At 41.9% G+C, this 19128-nt stretch overlaps 1 protein-coding gene across 1 annotated transcript in view; it reads right to left on the minus strand.

Annotated features, from left to right (window-relative positions):
* Nucleotides 1–19128, minus strand: part of LOC128691013 (sialin-like) — a 361202-nt gene that overhangs the window by 105489 nt on the left and 236585 nt on the right. The window contains exons 4-5 of the mRNA XM_070089262.1: nucleotides 5129–5362; nucleotides 4660–4747 (exon numbers count right to left, since the gene is read on the minus strand). Coding sequence (XP_069945363.1) covers nucleotides 4660–4747; nucleotides 5129–5362 — 322 coding nt within the window. The remainder of the gene's footprint in view (nucleotides 1–4659; nucleotides 4748–5128; nucleotides 5363–19128) is intronic.

A 19128-nucleotide genomic window follows, 5' to 3' on the forward strand; every position in this document is an offset into this window, starting at 1 on the left:
TATTAAATTTCCTGAGCCAAGTCTGGCTAGGATTTATGTTAGTGTGTATTTGTATAATATTAATTTTGCTAAGTCAAGTGTGGCTAGGATTTATATTAGTGTGTACAATATTAATTTTGCTAATCCAAGTCTGGCTAGGATTTATTCAAAGGTAAGTTGTAATATTTACCATTATAAAGTGCATAATTAGGTACATAATCAGTGTTATTGAGTTGAATTTAATATATTGTACCATGGGTGAAAATGAGGAAATTAATGTAGATGACAAGCCCATGGAATTTAGAGCAAAGAAAGCATCATTACAGACTAGAGAGGGCCATGTAATGAAGGGATACAATTAATGTTTGGAATTAATGAATCAGGAAACTGTGAATACTAATGATTTAAAATTGAATTTAGATGCTTTAGGGAATAGATATGATTCATACAAATTATATTACAAAAATATGTAAGAGATTTACTGGTAAATTGTGCAGATGAGAAAGAAATTGACATTTTGATTAATAACTACTATGAATTAGAAGAAAAAAATCTTTCTTGTAAAAGTCATGCTTTGAATAAATTAAAAGGTGTCAACCAGGCAGTTAGTCAACCTATTCAAGTAAATAAGATGTCTTTGCCAAAACTCCTAGAATTATATTTCCATGTATTTAATCCTGGAGAAAACTGGGAGTAGTTTTGGTCAATTTTTAAAGCAGCTGTGCATGATAGGAATGACCTTTTATGTGTTACTAAATTATTTTACCTCAAAGAACAGATAAGAGGAGATGCCCACATGCTCATACAAGCCTTTCCCAATATAGATGATTCTTACAAAGAAGCAGTTGACTTGTTGAAGGTCACTTATGGCAATATAGAACAAAGTAGGTTGGATCTAGTACCTATCACTGTTAATTTAAAAACTCCAGATCACACTTAAAAAAGTTTACAGCAGTTTAGAGTTAAACTGGAGAGCACTCTTAAAAGTTTTAAGTAATAAATATAATCTGAAGGAATCAGACTGGTTATTGAGTGCCATTGTACAGAATAAATTAAGCTGTAAAACGGTTGAGTGGGTCTTTAACAAGTATCACAAAGGTTATTTTGGTCTGGAGGAAATAAGACTTGGTCTACAAGAATTAATTGTTCAGACCAGCCAACCAAATCATTTTAAAGATGTAACACATAATAACTCTGAGGTATCTGTCAAGTTTCACAAAGAGAAAAATTATCCCAATGTTAATAATCATAATTCATCTCCTAAAAAGAGTTGTATAGGCACATATCAAGTAGCAGGAATTAGAAATAGTGATTCTCCACATCAAAGTAAGGAGAATAAGTACTCTCCTAAGTGTAGCCCAGTTAATAAGAAACCAGTCAAAGAAAAGAGAGATTGTCTCTTCTTCTAAGAATTGCAATGCATACAAATCATGGGATGATAAAGTAGAAAGATTGGAAAAACTTGACAGATGTATGAGATCTCTAGGTAACCACAACGTAAAGGATTGTCATGCCAAATCAAACAACTGTTATCAATGTCACAAAGGAAGGCACCATATAGTCATGTGTAAGGGTCTGTATAATGATGTTGATAATAATGATAATGTTGACAACTCTGACACAACAGTAGCTAATATAATGCTGATAATGTTAATAATGATGTTTTAGCTGAAGTAGCCTTATCTGTGTTATAGGTAAAAATTGATGATAAAAGGCATAAATCAAAAAATGTAACTGCATTACTAAACCAGGGATCACAAAGTACTTTCATAAAATGTAATTACCTTAATGCCTTTATTCACTTCTCTAAATTCGGTTAACAATGGACTGACCGGTTGTAGAGCTTGCTACGAAAAGTCGATAGAACGTCGAACCTATACCACTCTATTTGAATCAGACAGACAAGTTAAGCTCTTCATGAAATTGGTCAGCACAGTTAGGTAACAAATGTGTCTTGCAATGCATCAATGCTGGCATCGTCGTTACTAAATCCAAACATTTTGGAATTTCGTATTAATATTCATTATTTTTTTAGCAATACATTTTTTCACATATTAACATTTCCTCCAAATCATGATTATCTCGGTACTTTTAAGGGGGGAAATAAAGAATTACCGAAAAGATAAAAAAAAAAATTAAGAAAATTTAAAAAAAAAAAAAATTCTTTCCAAAAAATAATTAGTAATTCTGCCAATATTTTAATGCAATCAGCTTGTTTCTAACATATTTCTAATTATCTTTTTCCAGCAAGGCAATTTTTTTGGACTTGCTATCATCGAGGTGACATGATGCCAGTTCGTGTTTTTTTAATGATTGCTTCTTTCCAAATACACTACATGTTATCTTCTCTTTGGACTACATGGCAGTGTGCAGAATAATAGCAGCTCAGTCACCTGCAGGATGCCGACAAGAGTGGAGATGTGTGATGTGCCAAAATTTGGCACGACGTGACCAAATAATTTTACAGAAAATGTAATGTGTCTACTACTCGGGAATAAGTTATTGACATTTGTAGCCAGACTTTTTTGGAAACTACTTGATGGATTATCAGGATTTTTGCACACATTATAGACGTATGATGATTCTACAAAATGATAATGGGGATTTGTGATATTCCTTTTTGTGTTGTTTTTATTGATTTTTTCTTCCAAAAAATCCTTAAAAAAAAAAAACATAGGTTTTAACATTTTTATTAGGATATCGACTGGCATATCGCTCAAATGTCTCAGTTACATAATTGTTTAGAACCTCTATCTTTCATCTGATGTGAACTAGAACATTGTACATCTTACCAAGTTTTGAAGTTCAGAAAGTTTTTATGCCCTATGGATACACAAATAACAAAAAAAGGAACAATACCGCGACTGGAACGATACAAAAATAACCTGCTCGTAGAAGAGAGGAGCTTACGACGACGTTTCGGATTAGGGCACTATTTATTTTTTTCTGTTTATCTGATAGGCAAAAAGGCACTGCAAACACAGTGAGGATAGGTCAAATACTGCTTAAATTACTGTAAAAGTTTTATTGAAATTGGAAAAAAGGTAAAATTTTTTTTTCATAAACTACTTTTAAATTTTTTAGTTGTTTATTTAATGTTTCCATTATTTCATTATTTAGTCAACCGAATCGACAATGTGACATGCCATCTGGGTTACTGAGATAATTGTAACATAGGCACAAACATACCAAATGCTTTCTTAATAAATCACAAAATGGATGGTGTTCGAACCTATCATAGGTGAGCCCCACGACCCACCTGCATAAATTCGATCTCCACTCGTTCTGTGATTGCAATCGTGTTATTACGATTTCATGAGCCATATATGCTTTCATGTATCTCAGTGCACTTACGAGATGTCGTAACACTTCACCTGCATACTAACTCATGAATCATAGATGCAGTTATTTGTTTATATAGTATATATAGTATATAGTATATTGTTTATATAGTATATAGAGTTTTGCATGAATCATAGATGCATTTATTTGTTTATATAGTATATATAGTATATAGTATATTGTTTATATAGTATATAGAGTTTTGCTATTTGCTTATAGAGTATAACTAATTATTTATAGAGTATTACTATTATATATTGATTTACATTTTTAATTTTATATTCACATTAAGTATCAATTATTTCCTGAATTCACACTGCCTCGAGCATTCTATTATTTGTGTTTTCTGTTCATTTCATTTGAACACAAATGTGTTTTATGGATCAAGGGCTCAAAGAAGAAGGGATTACATCATGCCAGAGTTACATGATGACAGTGACCCTAATGAGGAAGTGGATTCTGGAGATGATTATGAGCCACAGGCAGAAGCTTCTTCTTCAAGTGAAGATGAACATGAAGATTTGTCTAAGAGAAGTGGGCAAGTTAATGTAAAACGAAGAAATGTACGAAAACAAGCAGTTAAAGATGACGAGGTTGAGGTAGATGAAACAACTGTCAACAACACTAATGCCACCTGGAGCAAACTTGACATAACATGGGAGTTATTATTATTATTATTAAAGATTCGCCGGTATTCTGGTGGCCCGAGCCTTTTCCAAGTGGTGGCCCGGCCTTGGCTCCCTCTTTAGGGAGTGTCTGAGACCTAAGTCTCCCATGGGAGGAGGCACAAGTACCTACTCATCTTTGGGACCAACTGTGCCCAGGCCTAGCCACAAGCTAGGCCTCTCTGGTCTGTCATCCCCGCCCCAAGGAAGCTAATGGGAATGACAGGCATGTGAGTTGCAAGCTCGGGCTCAGGCACCTACCCTACCCTAGAAGGGCTAGGCATGGTGTCGATCGTTGGGAGTTGATGGGTAAGTTACCTACTTGCACATTTATTCTTCATATATTGTCATTTACAGCGATATGTACACTTTTCTAATTATATTAATTGACCTGGATATTATTGCGAATATGTAGATATGCAGTTATTAAATGGAAGTTGTATCTGTTACGATAAAATTCTGAGAGGCCCAATCACTGCCCTATAGAGGAAATTTATAATGCGAACTTGACTACAACGTTGACCGATTTCTGTTCTGAATGATGTTTATAGCCAACATTTTTATGCAAGTGCGAATGCACAGACAGGCATTTTTTTATTACCCCTTCAGTTCTATGAAATCACTGTCAATCTTTAAAAAGCATACAACTAGACTAAACACGAGCCTTACATACCAGCATACACCAAAGTGGAGAACTTGGGCCGCTCATTTTGTGGCACCCAGGATGCCAGCATGAAGTTCATTGACGGAAAAGTTACACCCTTGAACAGAGAAAAGAAAAAATTATATTAATAGAAAACAGCACTGGGAAGTTGATGAATGAGACGCTAGTGCAAAACCTGGGTATCTTTATTGTCGAAACACTTTGTCGTCACAGCAAACTTCTTCAGACAAAAAAGGCCTATACAAGCCTTCTCTGCAGGCAAAAAGTTTTGATAATCAAAATATTCAAATGCTGTATATGTGTCATATTCTTCATACAAAAATTTATTCAGTACACACAGCTGAAACTATTGATACGGTATGAATAATAATACTTAAAAGACAAGCTTTAAAATATATATTATGAATTCTAGAAACATTATGATTTGTTTATGGACTCTAATTCTTCTGATCAACTGTATGCAGAGGAAGAATCTTACCTCCGTGAATCCTTGTAAAATTCTGATAATGATGAAGAGTGTGGTGGAGGCCCTGGCACATACGGGAGAGAGGAGTGTGAGGATGGCGGTAAGAAGGATGCCTGTGCCAAACACAATCTTTCCGCCCAAATACTCCGCCATCCGCCCTCCCAGAAAATTAGTCAAGGCGTACCCATAGAAGAACGAACCCAGGATGAGGCCGCGAGTACTGTCGTCCCAGTCGAACTCACCATTCTGCGGATTAATTCTCCTCACTACGTTGTCACTGTAGTCAAGCATACTAAATTTACCAAATTTTAACACTGTGCTTAATATCGATATTAGAAGTATTTATTCTTGTGTATTTCTACACGTAGTCTCTCGGATAAGGGTATTATTTCCACTAATATAGAATTATCATTCCCAGATTGATGAATAAGACACTTGTGCTATACTGGGGAATAAAAGACTTTACCAATACAATTAAGGTGATACATAGTGGAAAAGGTGAAAGAAGTGAAGAGGTAATTTTTAGGTATTCAGTCTTTCAACCCAAATATGTATGCACACACAGACACTGCCAAGTCCCCCACCCTCAAAGACACCCCAAAACACGATGTTTGAGAGGAAACTGAAGGTATGGTACTCAAACGCTGATGGAATAGCGAATAAATGGGAGGAGTGGCATGAAAGAGTCAAAGAGGCGTCACCGGACCTCATAGCTCTCACAGAAACCAAACTTACAGGGATGATAACAGATACCATCTTTCCAACGAGATATCAGATCCTGAGGAAAGTCAGAGGGAACAGAGAGGGTGGAGGAGTGGCACTGCTGATCAAAAACCAATGGGATTTTGATGAGCTGGAGAGAGGAAACGGAGAAGCAAGAGATTGCATAATAGGAAAGCTTCAGTCAGGAGATCCCAAGGTGGTAATTGCAGTGATGTATAACCCACCATAGAACAGCAGAAAGCTAAGGCTTAGTATGATGAAAATAATAGTACGATGGTTGACACACTGGCTGAAGTGGCCAGAAGGGCTCATGCGAGCAGGGCAAATCTACTGATCATGGGTGACTTCAACCACAAAGAAATTGATTGGGAGAACTTGGAGCAACATGGGGGCAGTACTGGAAAGCCTCGTGTACCAACACGTAAGGGACACTGCCAAAGAGAGAGAGAAAGAGAGAGAGGAGAGGATGAACCAGTAAGACTGGACCTAGTATTCACCTTGAACAGAGCAGATATTGAGGACATCATATATGAAAGACCCTTTGGGGCCAGTGATCATATGGATTTGAGATTCGAATACATAGTATTTACAAGTGGAGGGGGAAGCAGGAAGGGCCAGACGAATGAAACAAAACCACAAGAAAGCAGACTATGCAGGCATGAAGAACTTCCTGAAAGGGATTCAGTGGGACAGAGCACTGACAGGGAAGTCAGTAAACGAGATGATGGAATATGTGATAACAATATGCAAGGAAGCTGAGGAGAGGTTTGTACCCAAGGGTAACAGGAATAACAAAAAAAAAACCAGGACGAGCCCGTGGTTCACTCAATGGTGCAGGGAGGCCAAAACCAAGTCTCCTAGGGAATGGAGAAGTATAGAAAGCAAAGAACCTAGGAGAATAAGGAGAGCAGTCGTAGAGCCAGAAATAAACATGCACAGGTAAGATGGGAGACCCAAAGACAATATGAAAATGACATATCAGCAAAAGCCAAATCTCACCCAAAGCTGTTCTACAGCCACATCAGGACGAAAAAACAGTCAAGGACCAGGTAATCAGGCTGAAGAAGGAAGGAGGGGAGATTACAAAAAAATGATCGCAAAGCATGTGAGGAGCTCAATATGAGATTCAAAGAAGTGTTCACAGAGGAGACAGAAAGGCCTCCTGAAATGTGGAGAGGTGAGGTACACCACCAAGTGTTGGACACATTACATACATCTGAGGAAGATGTGAAGACTCTCCTAAGCGAGCTAGATACCTCAAAGGTGATGGGGCCGGATAACATCTCTCCATGGATCCGAGAGAGGGAGCAGAGGTGTTTTGTGTACAACTAAAAATATCTTCAACATATCTATCGAAGCAGGGCGACAACTGGAAGTAATGAAGAACCCAAATGTAGTCCCAACTTTAAAAAAAAGTAGAAAAATAAGAAGCATTAAACTACAGACCAGTGTCACTGACGAGTACAGTATGCAAGGTCACGCAGACAATTATCAGGAGAAGAGTGGAAGAGCACCTAGAAAGGAATGAGTTTATCAAAAACAGCCAATACGGTTTAAGGGACGAGAAATCCTGCATCACAAACCTACTGGAGATCTATGAGACGGTGATTGCAGTAAAACAAGTGAGAGAGTAGTGGGTAGATTGCGTTTTCTTAGACTGTCAGAAGACGTTTGACAAAGTTCCACACAAGAGATCAGTGAAAATGCTGGAGGACCAGGCAGGGATAACAGGGAAGGCACTATAATGGCTAAGGGAATATCTGTCAGGAAGACAACAGCGAGTCATGGTACGTTGCGAGGCGTCAGGGTGGGCGCCTGTAATGAGTGGGGTGCCAAAAGAATTAGTTCTAGGACCGGTGCTGTTTATTGGTATTTGTGAACGAGATGACGGAAGGAATAGACTCCGAAGTGTCCTTGATTGCAGATGATGTGAAATTGATGAGAAGAACTACAGAGGGATCTGGACAGGCTGCAGGCCTGGTCTAGCAATTGGCTCCTGGAGTTCAACCCTACCAAGTGCAAAGTCATGAAGATTGGGGAAAGGCAAAGAAGACCTCAGATGAAGTACAGTCTAGGAGACCAGAGCTCACAAACCTCACTCAGGTAAAAGGATCTTGGGATGAGTATAACACCAGGCACATCTCCTGAGCTCTCATCACCAAATAACTCCTGCAGGATATTGGCGCCTGGCAACCCTAGAACAGTATTCCAACATCTAAATAAGGAGTCATTCAGGACACTATACACTTTGTAAGTTAGGCCGATATTGGAGTAGGCAGCGCCAGTTTGGAACCCTCACCTAGTCAAGCATGTAAGGAAACTAGAGAAAGTGCAAAGGATTGCAACAAACTAGTCCCGGAGCTAATAGGTATGTCCTACGAGGAGAGGTTAAGGGAAATCGACTTGACGACAGTGAAAGATAGGAGACATAGGGATGATATAATAGCGACATATAAAATTCTGAGAGGAATCGACAAGGTGGACAGAGAAAGGATGTTCCGGAGATGGGACAAAGCAACAAGGGGTCGCAGTTGGAAGCTGAAGACTCAGATGAACCACAAAGACGTTAGGAAGTATTTCTTCAGTCACAGAGTTGTCGGGATATGGAATAGTCTGGGTAGTGATGTAGTGGAGGCAGGATCCATACATAGCTTTATGAAGAGGTATGATAAAGCTCATGGAGTGGGAAGAGTGACCGAGTAGCAGCCAGTGAAGAGGCGGGACCAGGAGCTGTGAATAAATCCCTGAAACCAAAACTACGTGAGTACACACACACACACACACACACACACACACACACACACACATAAGGGCAAAGGCAACAGTAACAATGGGAAGACCAGAACGAGCCCCTGGTTTACCCGACGGTGTAAGGAGGCAAAAACAAAGTGCAATAGAGAATGGAAAAAGTACAGAAGGCAGAGAACACACGAAAATAGGGAGATCAGTCGCAGAGCCAGGAATGAGTAAGCACAGGTATGGAGGGAGGCCCAGAGACAGTATGAAAATGACATAGCATCGAGAATCAAGACTGACCCGAAACTGTTGTATAGCCACATCAGGAGGAAGACAACAGTCAAAGACCAGGTGATCAGATTAAGGACAGAAGGTGGAGAACTCACAAGAAATGATCAGGAGGTATGTGAGGAGCTGAACAGGAGATTTAAGGAAGTTTTTACAGTAGAGACAGGAAGGGCTGTGGGAAGACAGCACAGAAGGGAACATCAAGAGGGAATATACCAACAAGTGTTTGATGACATACGAACAACTGAGGAGGAGGTGAAGAAGCTCTTAAGTGACCTTGACACCTCAAAGGCGATGGGACCGGACAACATCTCCCCATGGGTCCTTAGAGAAGGAGCAGAGATGCTGTGCGTGCCTCTAACCACATCTTCAACACATCCCTTGAAACTGGGCAACTACCTGAGAAATGGAAGACAGCTAATGTAGTCCCCATATTTAAGAAAGGAAACAGAAACGAGGCAATAAACTACAGACCTGTGTCTCTGACATGTATTGTGTGTAAAGTCATGGAAAAGATTATCAGGAGGAGAGTGGTCGAACACCTGGAAAGGAACAAGATTATATATGAAAACCAGAATGGGTTCATGGAAGGCAAATCTTGTATCACAAACCTCCTGGAGTTTTATGACAAGGTAACAGAAGTAAGACACGAGAGAGAGGGGTGGGTAGATTGCGTTTTCCTAGACTGCAGGAAGGCCTTTGACACAGTTCCCCACAAGAGATTAGTGCAGAAGCTGGAGGATCAGGCGCACGTAAAAGGGAGGGCACTGCAATGGATAAGGGAATACCTGACAGGGAGGCAGCAACCAGTCATGGTACGTGAAGAGGTATCACAGTGGGCGCCTGTTACGAGCGGGGTTCCACAGGGGTCAGTTCTAGGACCAGTGCTATTTTTGATATATGTGAACGACATGATGGAAGGAATAGACTCTGAAGTGTCCCTGTTCACAGATGACGTGAAGTTGATGAGAAGAATTAAATCGGACGAGGATGAGGCAGGACTGCAAAGAGACCTGGACAGGCTGGACATGTGGTCCAGCAACTGGCTTCTCGAATTCAATCCAGCCAAATGCAAAGTCATGAAGATTGGGGAGGGGCAAAGAAGACCGCAGACAGAGTATAGGCTAGGTGGACAAAGACTACAGACCTCACTCAGGGAGAAAGACCTTGGGGTGACCATAACACCGAGCACATCACCGGAGGCACACATCAACCAAATAACCGCTGCAGCATACGGGCGCCTGGCAAACCTGAGAATAGCGTTCCGATACCTTAATAAGGAATGGTTCAAGACACTGTACACTGTGTATGTTAGGCCCATACTGGAGTATGCAGCACCAGTCTGGAACCCACACCTGGTCAAGCACGTCAAGAAGTTAGAGAAAGCACAAAGGTTTGCAAGAAGGCTAGTCCCAGAGCTCAAGGGAATGTCGTACGAGGAAAGGTTAAGGGAAATCGGACTGACGACACTGGAGGACAGAAGGGTCAGGGGAGACATGATAACGACATACAAGATACTGCGGGGAATAGACAAGGTGGACAGAGATAGGATGTTCCAGAGAGGGGACACAGGGACAAGGGGTCACAACTGGAAGCTGAAGACTCAGACGAGTCACAGAGACGTTAGGAAGTATTTCTTCAGTCATAGAGTTGTCAGCAAGTGGAATAGCCTAGCAAGTGAAGTAGTGGAGGCAGGAACCATACATAGTTTTAAGAAGAGGTATGACAAAGCTCAGGAAGCAGAGAGAGAGAGGATCCAGTAGCGATCAGTGAAGAGGCGGGACCAGGAGCTGAGTATCGACCCCTGCAACCACAATTAGGTGAGTACAATTAGGTGAGTACATACACACACACAGAAACGATACACTAAACTACAGACCAGTGTCACTGACGTGTATAGTATGCAAAGTCAGGGAGAAGATTATCAGGAGGAGAGTGGTGGAGCACCAAGTATGAAACAAGACTATAAACGACAACCAGCATGGATTTATGGAAGGCAAATTCTGAGTCACAAACCTTCCTGAGTTTTATGAAAAGTAGCAGAAGTGAGACACGAGAAGGTTGGGTTGATTGTATTTCTTGGACTGCAAGAAGGTCTTCAACACAGTTCCTCACAAGAGATTAGTGCAGAAGCTAGAGGATCAGGCACGTATAACAGGTAGGGCACTGCAATGGATCAGAGAATACTTGACAGGGAAGCAAGAACGAGTCACAGTACGTGATGAGGTATTACAGTGGGCGCCTGTGATGATCAGGGTTCCACATGGGTCAGTCCTAGGGCCAGTGCTATTTTTGGTGTATGTGAATGACATGATGGAAGGGATAGACTCAGAAGAGTCCCTGTTTGCAGATGAAATGAAGTTAATGTGGAGAATTAAATCAGATGAGGATCAGGCAGTTTTACAATGAGACCTGGACAGCCTGGACGCGAGGTCTAGCAACTGGCTCCTCGACTTTAACCCTACCAAATGTATGAATATTGGGGAAGGGCAAAGAAGACTGCAGACAGAGTATAGGCTAGGTGGCTATAGCAATCCCTGAATGGGTCACAATGCATATAATTTATATTACCTGTTCTTATAATTTTATATTGCTTATATTTGCGATAATAGCTAAATCATAAATATATTGCTTTATGTTATTATTTGACTTAGCTATATTATTAGGTAGGATGTATCATTTATTTTTATTATTCAGTGCTCATAGTTGAAGTCTTGATTGTCTAACTACTATAATTATCGCCCCGCTTGTTACTCGTTTCCCTGCCGGCTTCTCGGTGTTGCTGGGCAGCAGCGGCACGGAGCTATCACATGATCAAGGGGGGTGATAACACCTCGCCTGGAGTAGTCTAGCTTGGCTGCGCTCTCTCTTGTCGGTTGGACGTTCTCCTATCAAGACGTGCCTAGCTCTCCCTTGCTGGCCCTTGTTGGAAGATCGTCTCTGTCGCTTTCTTGTTGTTTCTGTGTATCTCTGTTCTCAGAACATAGCCTAGACTTAGTGATTTTCGACGTTGTACTGAGGTTGTCTTATAGACACTCTGAGCAACTCAGGTCCTGAGCTGTAGCTTCTGACCTAATTGCAGAGTTCTAAATGTTGGACAGGACAATAACCATGCCACATATAAACTAAATAATGTAGATCTTAATATTACGGATTGCGAAAAAGATTTAGGAGTTCTGGTTAGCAGTAATCTGAAACCAAGACAACAGTGCATAAATGTTCGCAATAAAGCTAACAGAATCCTTGGCTTCATATCAAGAAGCATAAATAATAGGAGTCCTCAGGTTGTTCTTCAACTCTATACATCCTTGGTTAGGCCTCATTTAGATTATGCTGCACAGTTTTGGTCACCGTATTACAGAATGGATATAAATTCTCTGGAAAATGTACAAAGGAGGATGACAAAGTTGATCCCATGTATCAGAAACCTTCCCTATGAGGATAGACTAAGGGCCCTGAAACTGCACTCTCTAGAAAGACGTAGAATTAGGGGGGATATGATTGAGGTGTATAAATGGAAGACAGGAATAAATAAAGGGGATGTAAATAGTGTGCTGAAAATATCTAGCCTAGACAGGACTCGCTGCAATGGTTTTAAGTTGGAAAAATTCAGATTCAGGAAGGATATAGGAAAGTACTGGTTTGGTAATAGAGTTGTGGATGAGTGGAACAAACTCCCAAGTACCGTTATAGAGGCCAGAACGTTGTGTAGCTTTAAAAATAGGTTGGATAAATACATGAGTAGATGTGGGTGGGTGTGAGTTAGACCTGATAGCTTGTGCTACCAGGTCGGTTGCCATGTTCCTCCCTTAAGTCAATGTGACCTGACCTGACTAGGTTGGGTGCATTGGCTTAAGCCGGTAGGAGACTTGGACCTGCCTCGCATGGGCCAGTAGGCCTTCTGCAGTGTTCCATCATTCTTATGTTCTATGTTCTTATGTACTGATATCTGTGTACTTTCACAGTCAGGGATTTTTCTTATGCTGAACTTAGATTCAGTAGAATGGGAGTTTTGTGACTCTTGTGGAGGATCTGCAGATGGTCCCTACGTAGTATCGTTATGTTATCTCCTTGTTCCTGATTTTGTGTCGCTGTTGCTTGTTATATTGCTGTTCGGCTTATCAGTCGTTTTATTGTTCAAGCAAGCTGTTCTGATTGCCAGGTTGGTCAAGAAGTTAGTTTATGTGTGGACTTTTAGTCAGTCACTGATTAAGTCTAGTCGATTCTTGAGACATAGCGAACTACTTAGAGCACTTACACACATACACACAAACTTACTTGTATATATTTGTATTGTTATTAAATGTTAATGTACCAGACAGTACTTAAAAGACATATAGATGTGATATGTGTCTACAGCACAATACTACTGTACACGAGAGAATGGAAGGAACTTGTATCCTATATTATATTCAATTGATTAATTTCATTTAATTTGATAATATACGCCTAGACAATTTTATTATTAATAAATTTATTAATTTTTAATTTCTTTAGTTAGTAGCCTACCAGTTGTAATCCTGAAGCACTATTGAATCTTATAGAATTCTAATGGATAATTGCACCAGAATACTGACTACTAGTTACAAAAACCCATAACAGGCTGGATGCTAGAAGGGCAGTCCTTTCTAGTATTTACTGGAGATTTCTATGCTTATTAGAAATCGCGTTATTTGTAACAGTGGCCAAAGACCGCAAACTTCGCTCAAGGAGAAAGATCTTGGGGTGAGTATAACACCGAGCACGTGTCCAGAAGCACACATCAACTAGATAACTGCTGCAGCATAAGGGTGCCTGGCAAACCTGAGAATAGCGTTCCAATACCTTAGTAAGGAATCGCTCAAGACATTGTACACCTTGTACATCAGGCCCATACTGAAGTATGCAGCACCAGTTCGGAACCCACACCTGGACAAACACGTTACAATATTAGAGAAAGTGCAAAGGTTTGCAACAAGACTAGTTTTAGAGCTAAGGGTAATGTCCCACCAAAAAAGGTTAAGGGAAATCGGCCGGTCGACACTGGAGGACAGGAGGGTTAAGAGAGACTTGATTACGGCATACAAAATACTGCATGGAATAAATAAGGTGGACAGAGCCAGGATGTTGCAGAGATGGGACACAGAAGCAACGGGTCACAAATGGAAGCTGAAGATTCAGGCGAGTCAAAGGGATGTTAGGAAGTATTTCTTCAGTCATAGAGTTGCCAGAAAGTGGAATAGTCTAGCAAGTGATGTAGTGGAGGCAGGAACCATACGTAGCTTTAAGACGAGTTATGATAAAGCTCAGGGAGGAGGGAGAGAGAGGACCTAGTAGCAGTCAGTGAAGAGGCAGGGCCAGGAACTGAGTCTCGACCCCTGCAACCACAATTAGATGAGTAAAATTCTTTGAGTACACACACACACACACACACACACACACACACACACACACACAGTAGGGACAGCGAGCACGCTAGTCACGCCGTCGGTGCTCCGGGAATTTAAGTGTTTTTGAGGGCTACCTAAGTGTTCTGCAAGGGTTGCTAAGTGTGTCAGGGTAGTGAACAATCCTAGAAGTGTTTTTTAATTGCCTGAGCCACATAAGTGTGGGGAGAGCCACAATTTTGTAAGTGTTGGAAAATAAAAACGTTGTGGCGCAGGCTAGTGTGTAAGGCGGCGTTGCCAAGTGTCACCCAAGAAAGGTAATAAAGTGAAACAATCGTGTGACCAGTGAAAGAAATACAGTGAATAGGGTACATTATTAACGAGAAGAAATTGAGGTGGATCTACGCCAGGACGTACATCGAGCTGGATCTACGCCAGGACGTCACATCGACCTGGACAATCTACAGTGCTACAGCTGCACTACAAGTACTGTATCACCTATGAGTGGTTGTTTGGGTGTGGGGTTCAGGTTCCAATTAACCGCCAAGCTGAATGTGAATGGTCTAACTCTCATAGCACGATAAAGAATAGGCACTCAAGTATTCAATAAGGTTTAGCAAATGGTAATCCATTGAACAAGGCGATTAACTCACTATAAGCAGGTCGAGCATAGGCAACACTGTAAGGGTTGGAGTCAGGTCACAAGAGGTTGTGGACACAAGCGACAACTGAGAATCTACATTACACTCCAAGCACAAGCCACCTACTTTTCAGACACATAATAAACCCACACATAATTCGACACATAATTACACACACACACACACACACATATATATATATACACACAAACACACACACACACACACACAGACACACACACACACACATACACACACACACACACACACACACACATACACACACCCACATACACACATACACACACACACACACACACACACACACACACACACTGTAAGTAAGTGCTGGTAAGTCCCAGGAGGTTGGGGGTCAGGTCACAAGAAGGTGTGGGCAGCCAAGGACCACTGAGACTTACCTTAAACGCACAAGCCACCTACCTTTCAGTACATAATAAACCCACACATAATTCCACACACAATTACACACAAAATTACACACACACACACACACACACACACACACACACACACACACACACACACACACACACACACACATATCCAGACACACATACACTCCCCCCTCACCACCGCCCTCTCACTACTTCCCCTGATCCCTCCCCTCCCTCAATCACCCTCCCCTCCCCCGTTCACCCTAAACCCTCCTCACCCCTCCCCACTCGGCTCCCACATAGCCACAGTTCCTCCACTACTTCCCCCCCTACACTCTGACATACACACTACTAACCTAACATACAGAACTACATAGGTTTCCCACTCTGAGGCAATCAGGATAAAACAAAAATGGGTTGCCAGAGAGCAACAAGAAAAACCAAGGGACAGGAGGAGGAAAATGCAAAGGAAGATTGGGCAGCAGAGCTCATAAAAAGGGATCATGAATGGGAAAAGAAACTAGAAGAACTTAGCATGAGAATGGAAGAGAGGATAGATATGGAAAGCAGGAAGTGGGAGGTGCATGTCAAAGCAGCAGAAGCTAGGATACAGAGTTTAGAAGAGGAATTGAAAAATCTGAAATAGCCTAAAGAATTAAAGAACATTTTGGGATTGACAACAGAGACTGCTACCTCAGCCACAAATAAGGGGACTGTAGGGAAAGAAAGGGCACAACTGCATGGAGATGCTCTATCAGAGGAGACTGTAGCAAATGAAAGAGCTAAGCTTTATGTGGAGGCCCTAACAGACAACAACAGAGCCCAAGGAAAGCCGAGAAGGGAAAATGACAGGCCACTGAGCCCAAGTACATTAGCCAGTGAAACTGATGAAAGGAAAGCTGCAGTGGAGGAAACCAAATTAAATGAGGGGATACACAGGGATATGCAGTGGGAGAATGAAAGGGTGAGGTCAGTCTTTGTGTATGGGCTCCAGGAAGTCGAATGGGAAACATACGAAGCAAGAAAACAAGGGGAAAAAAATCAATTGAAAGCATCATGAAAGCAATAGGAGAAGACGATATGACCCAGCTGGAAAATTTTCGGAGAATAGGGGGGTTTGTAAAAAAAGAACCCGGCCAGTGAGAGTGACCTTCAAGGCAGAAGCGACTCGGACCAGGATCCTGCAGGAGAAAGCACGATTAAGGGACATGACGGCATACAGGAAGGTGTATCTCGACCGCGACAGAACACAAGAAGAAAGGAAGAAACTGAGAGAGATGGTACAAAGGCGAAAGGAGGAAAGAGAGGGGATGGAGAAGACAGAGAGGAGATCCCAGACCCAGGAAGAAGATCAAATACAGCCTCCCTCACAACTTCCTATAGAAGCCTCCCAACCAGGTCAACCCCAGTGCAACCAAACACTCTAAATCAAAACACCCATGCCACATCCAATGCCCCCACCCACTACATTACAAACTTCACCCCCACAGCAACAACCCATAGTTCCTTACCAGGTCTCCCACTTCCCCAACCCCAATATACTTCCCAGACCACAGTCTTAGAAAAGAAGTTGAAGGTGTGGTATACAAATGCAGATGGAATAACAAACAAGTATGAGGAGTGGCACGAAAGAATCAAAGAGACATCCCCAGACATAATAGCACTCACAGAAACAAAACTCACCAGAATAATAACAGATTCAATCTTTCCATCCGGATATCAAATCCTCAGGAAAGACAGAGGGAGGAGAGGGGGAGGAGGAGTTGCACTGCTCATTAAAAACCAGTGGGGTTTTGAGAAAATCGAAGGAATGGATGGCATGGGCGAAAGGGACTACTTAGTAGGAACAATCCAGTCTGAGGGACATAAGGTGATAATTGCAGTAATGTACAACCCACCACAGAACTGCAGGAGGCCAAGAGAAGAATACGATGAGAGCAACAGAGCAATGATCGACACACTAGCCGAGGTGGCCAGGAGAGAACACATGGGGGGAGCAAAGTTACTAGTTATGGGTGATTTCAATCACAAGGAGATTGACTGGGAAAACCAGGAGCCCCATGGGGGTGACGAAACATGGAGAGCCAAGATGATGGATGTGGTACTGGAAAACCTCATGCATCAACATGTTAGAGACACTACCAGAGAGAGAGGAGAGGATGAACCAGCAAGGTTGGACCTTGTATTCACCATGAGTAGTTCGGACATCGAGAGTATCATGTATGAAAGGCCCCTGGGAGCTAGTGATCATGTGGTTCTGTGCTTCGACTACATAGTTGAGCTCCAAGTGGAGAGAGTAGCAGGAATAGGCTGGGAAAACCAAACTACAAAAGGGGGAAGTACTCAGGCATGAGGAACTTCCTTCAAGACATTCAGTGGGAGAGGGAACTGACAGGAAAACCAGTACAAGAAATGATGGACTATGTAGCAACAAAATGCAAGGAGGCAGAGGAGAGGTTTGTTCCCAAGGGAAACAGAAATAATGGGAAGAACAGAACGAGTCCTTGGTTCACCCAAAGGTGTAGGGAGGCAAAAACTAGGTGTACTAGAGAATGGAAAAGGTACAGAAGACAGAGAACTCAGGAAAATAAAGAAATCAGCCGAAGAGCCAGAAACGAATATTCACAGATAAGAAGGGAGGCTCAGAGACAATATGAAAATGACATAGCATCAAAAGTAAAGACTGACCCGAAGCTGTTGTACAGCCACATCAGGAGGAAAACAACAGTCAAGGACCAGGTAATCAGACTGAGGAAGGGTGATGGGGAATTCACAAGAAACGACCGAGAGGTATGTCAGGAGCTCAACACAAGATTTAAAGAGGTATTTACAGTGGAAACCAGTAGGACTCCAAGAAATCAGAACAGGGGGGCACACCAGCAAGTGCTGGATGAGGTACATATAACCAAGGAGAAGGTGAAGAAGCTGCTATGCGAACTTGACACCTCAAAGGCGGTGGGACCAGACAACATCTCTCCATGGGTCCTTAAAGAGGGAGCAGAGATATTGTGTGAGCCATTAACAAAGATCTTCAACACATCATTTGAAACTGGGCAACTCCCTGAGGTATGGAAAATGGCAAATGTAGTCCCAATTTTTAAAAAGGGAGACAGACATGAGGCACTAAACTACAGACCTGTATCACTAACGTGTATAGTATGCAAGGTCATGGAGAAGATCATCAGGAGGAGAGTGGTGGGGCACCTGGAAAGAAACAAGTGTATAATTGACAACCAGCACGGTTTCAGGGAAGGAAAATCCTGTGTCACAAACCTACTAGAGTTTTATGACAAGGTGACAGAAGTAAGACAAGAGAGAGAGGGGTGGATCGACTGCGTATTTTTGGACTGCAAGAAGGCCTTCGACACAGTTCCTCCCAAGAGGTTACTGCTAAAGCTAGAGGATCAGGCACACATAACAGGAAAGGCACTGCAATGGATCAGAGAATATCTGACAGGGAGGCAACAACGAGTCATGGTACGCGACGAGGTGTCAGAGTGGGCGCCTGTGACAAGCGGGGTTCCACAGGCGTCAGTCCTAGGACCTGTGCTGTTCTTGGTATACGTGAACGACATAACGGAAGGGATAGACTCAGAAGTGTCCTTGTTTGCAGATGATGTGAAGTTAATGAGAAGAATCAAATCGGACGAGGATCAGGCAGGACTACAAAGAGACCTGGACAGGCTAAAAGCCTGGTCCAGCAACTGGCTCCTTGAATTTAACCCTGTCAAATGCAAAGTCATGAAGATTGGGGAAGGGCAAAGAAGACAGCAGACACAATATAGTTTAGATGGCCAAAGACTGCAAACCTCACTCAAGGAAAAAGATCTGGGGGTGAGTATAACACCGAGCATATCTCCTGA

The sequence above is a fragment of the Cherax quadricarinatus genome, chromosome 27 (assembly GCF_038502225.1).
Source record: "Cherax quadricarinatus isolate ZL_2023a chromosome 27, ASM3850222v1, whole genome shotgun sequence".
Lineage (NCBI taxonomy): Eukaryota > Metazoa > Arthropoda > Malacostraca > Decapoda > Parastacidae > Cherax > Cherax quadricarinatus.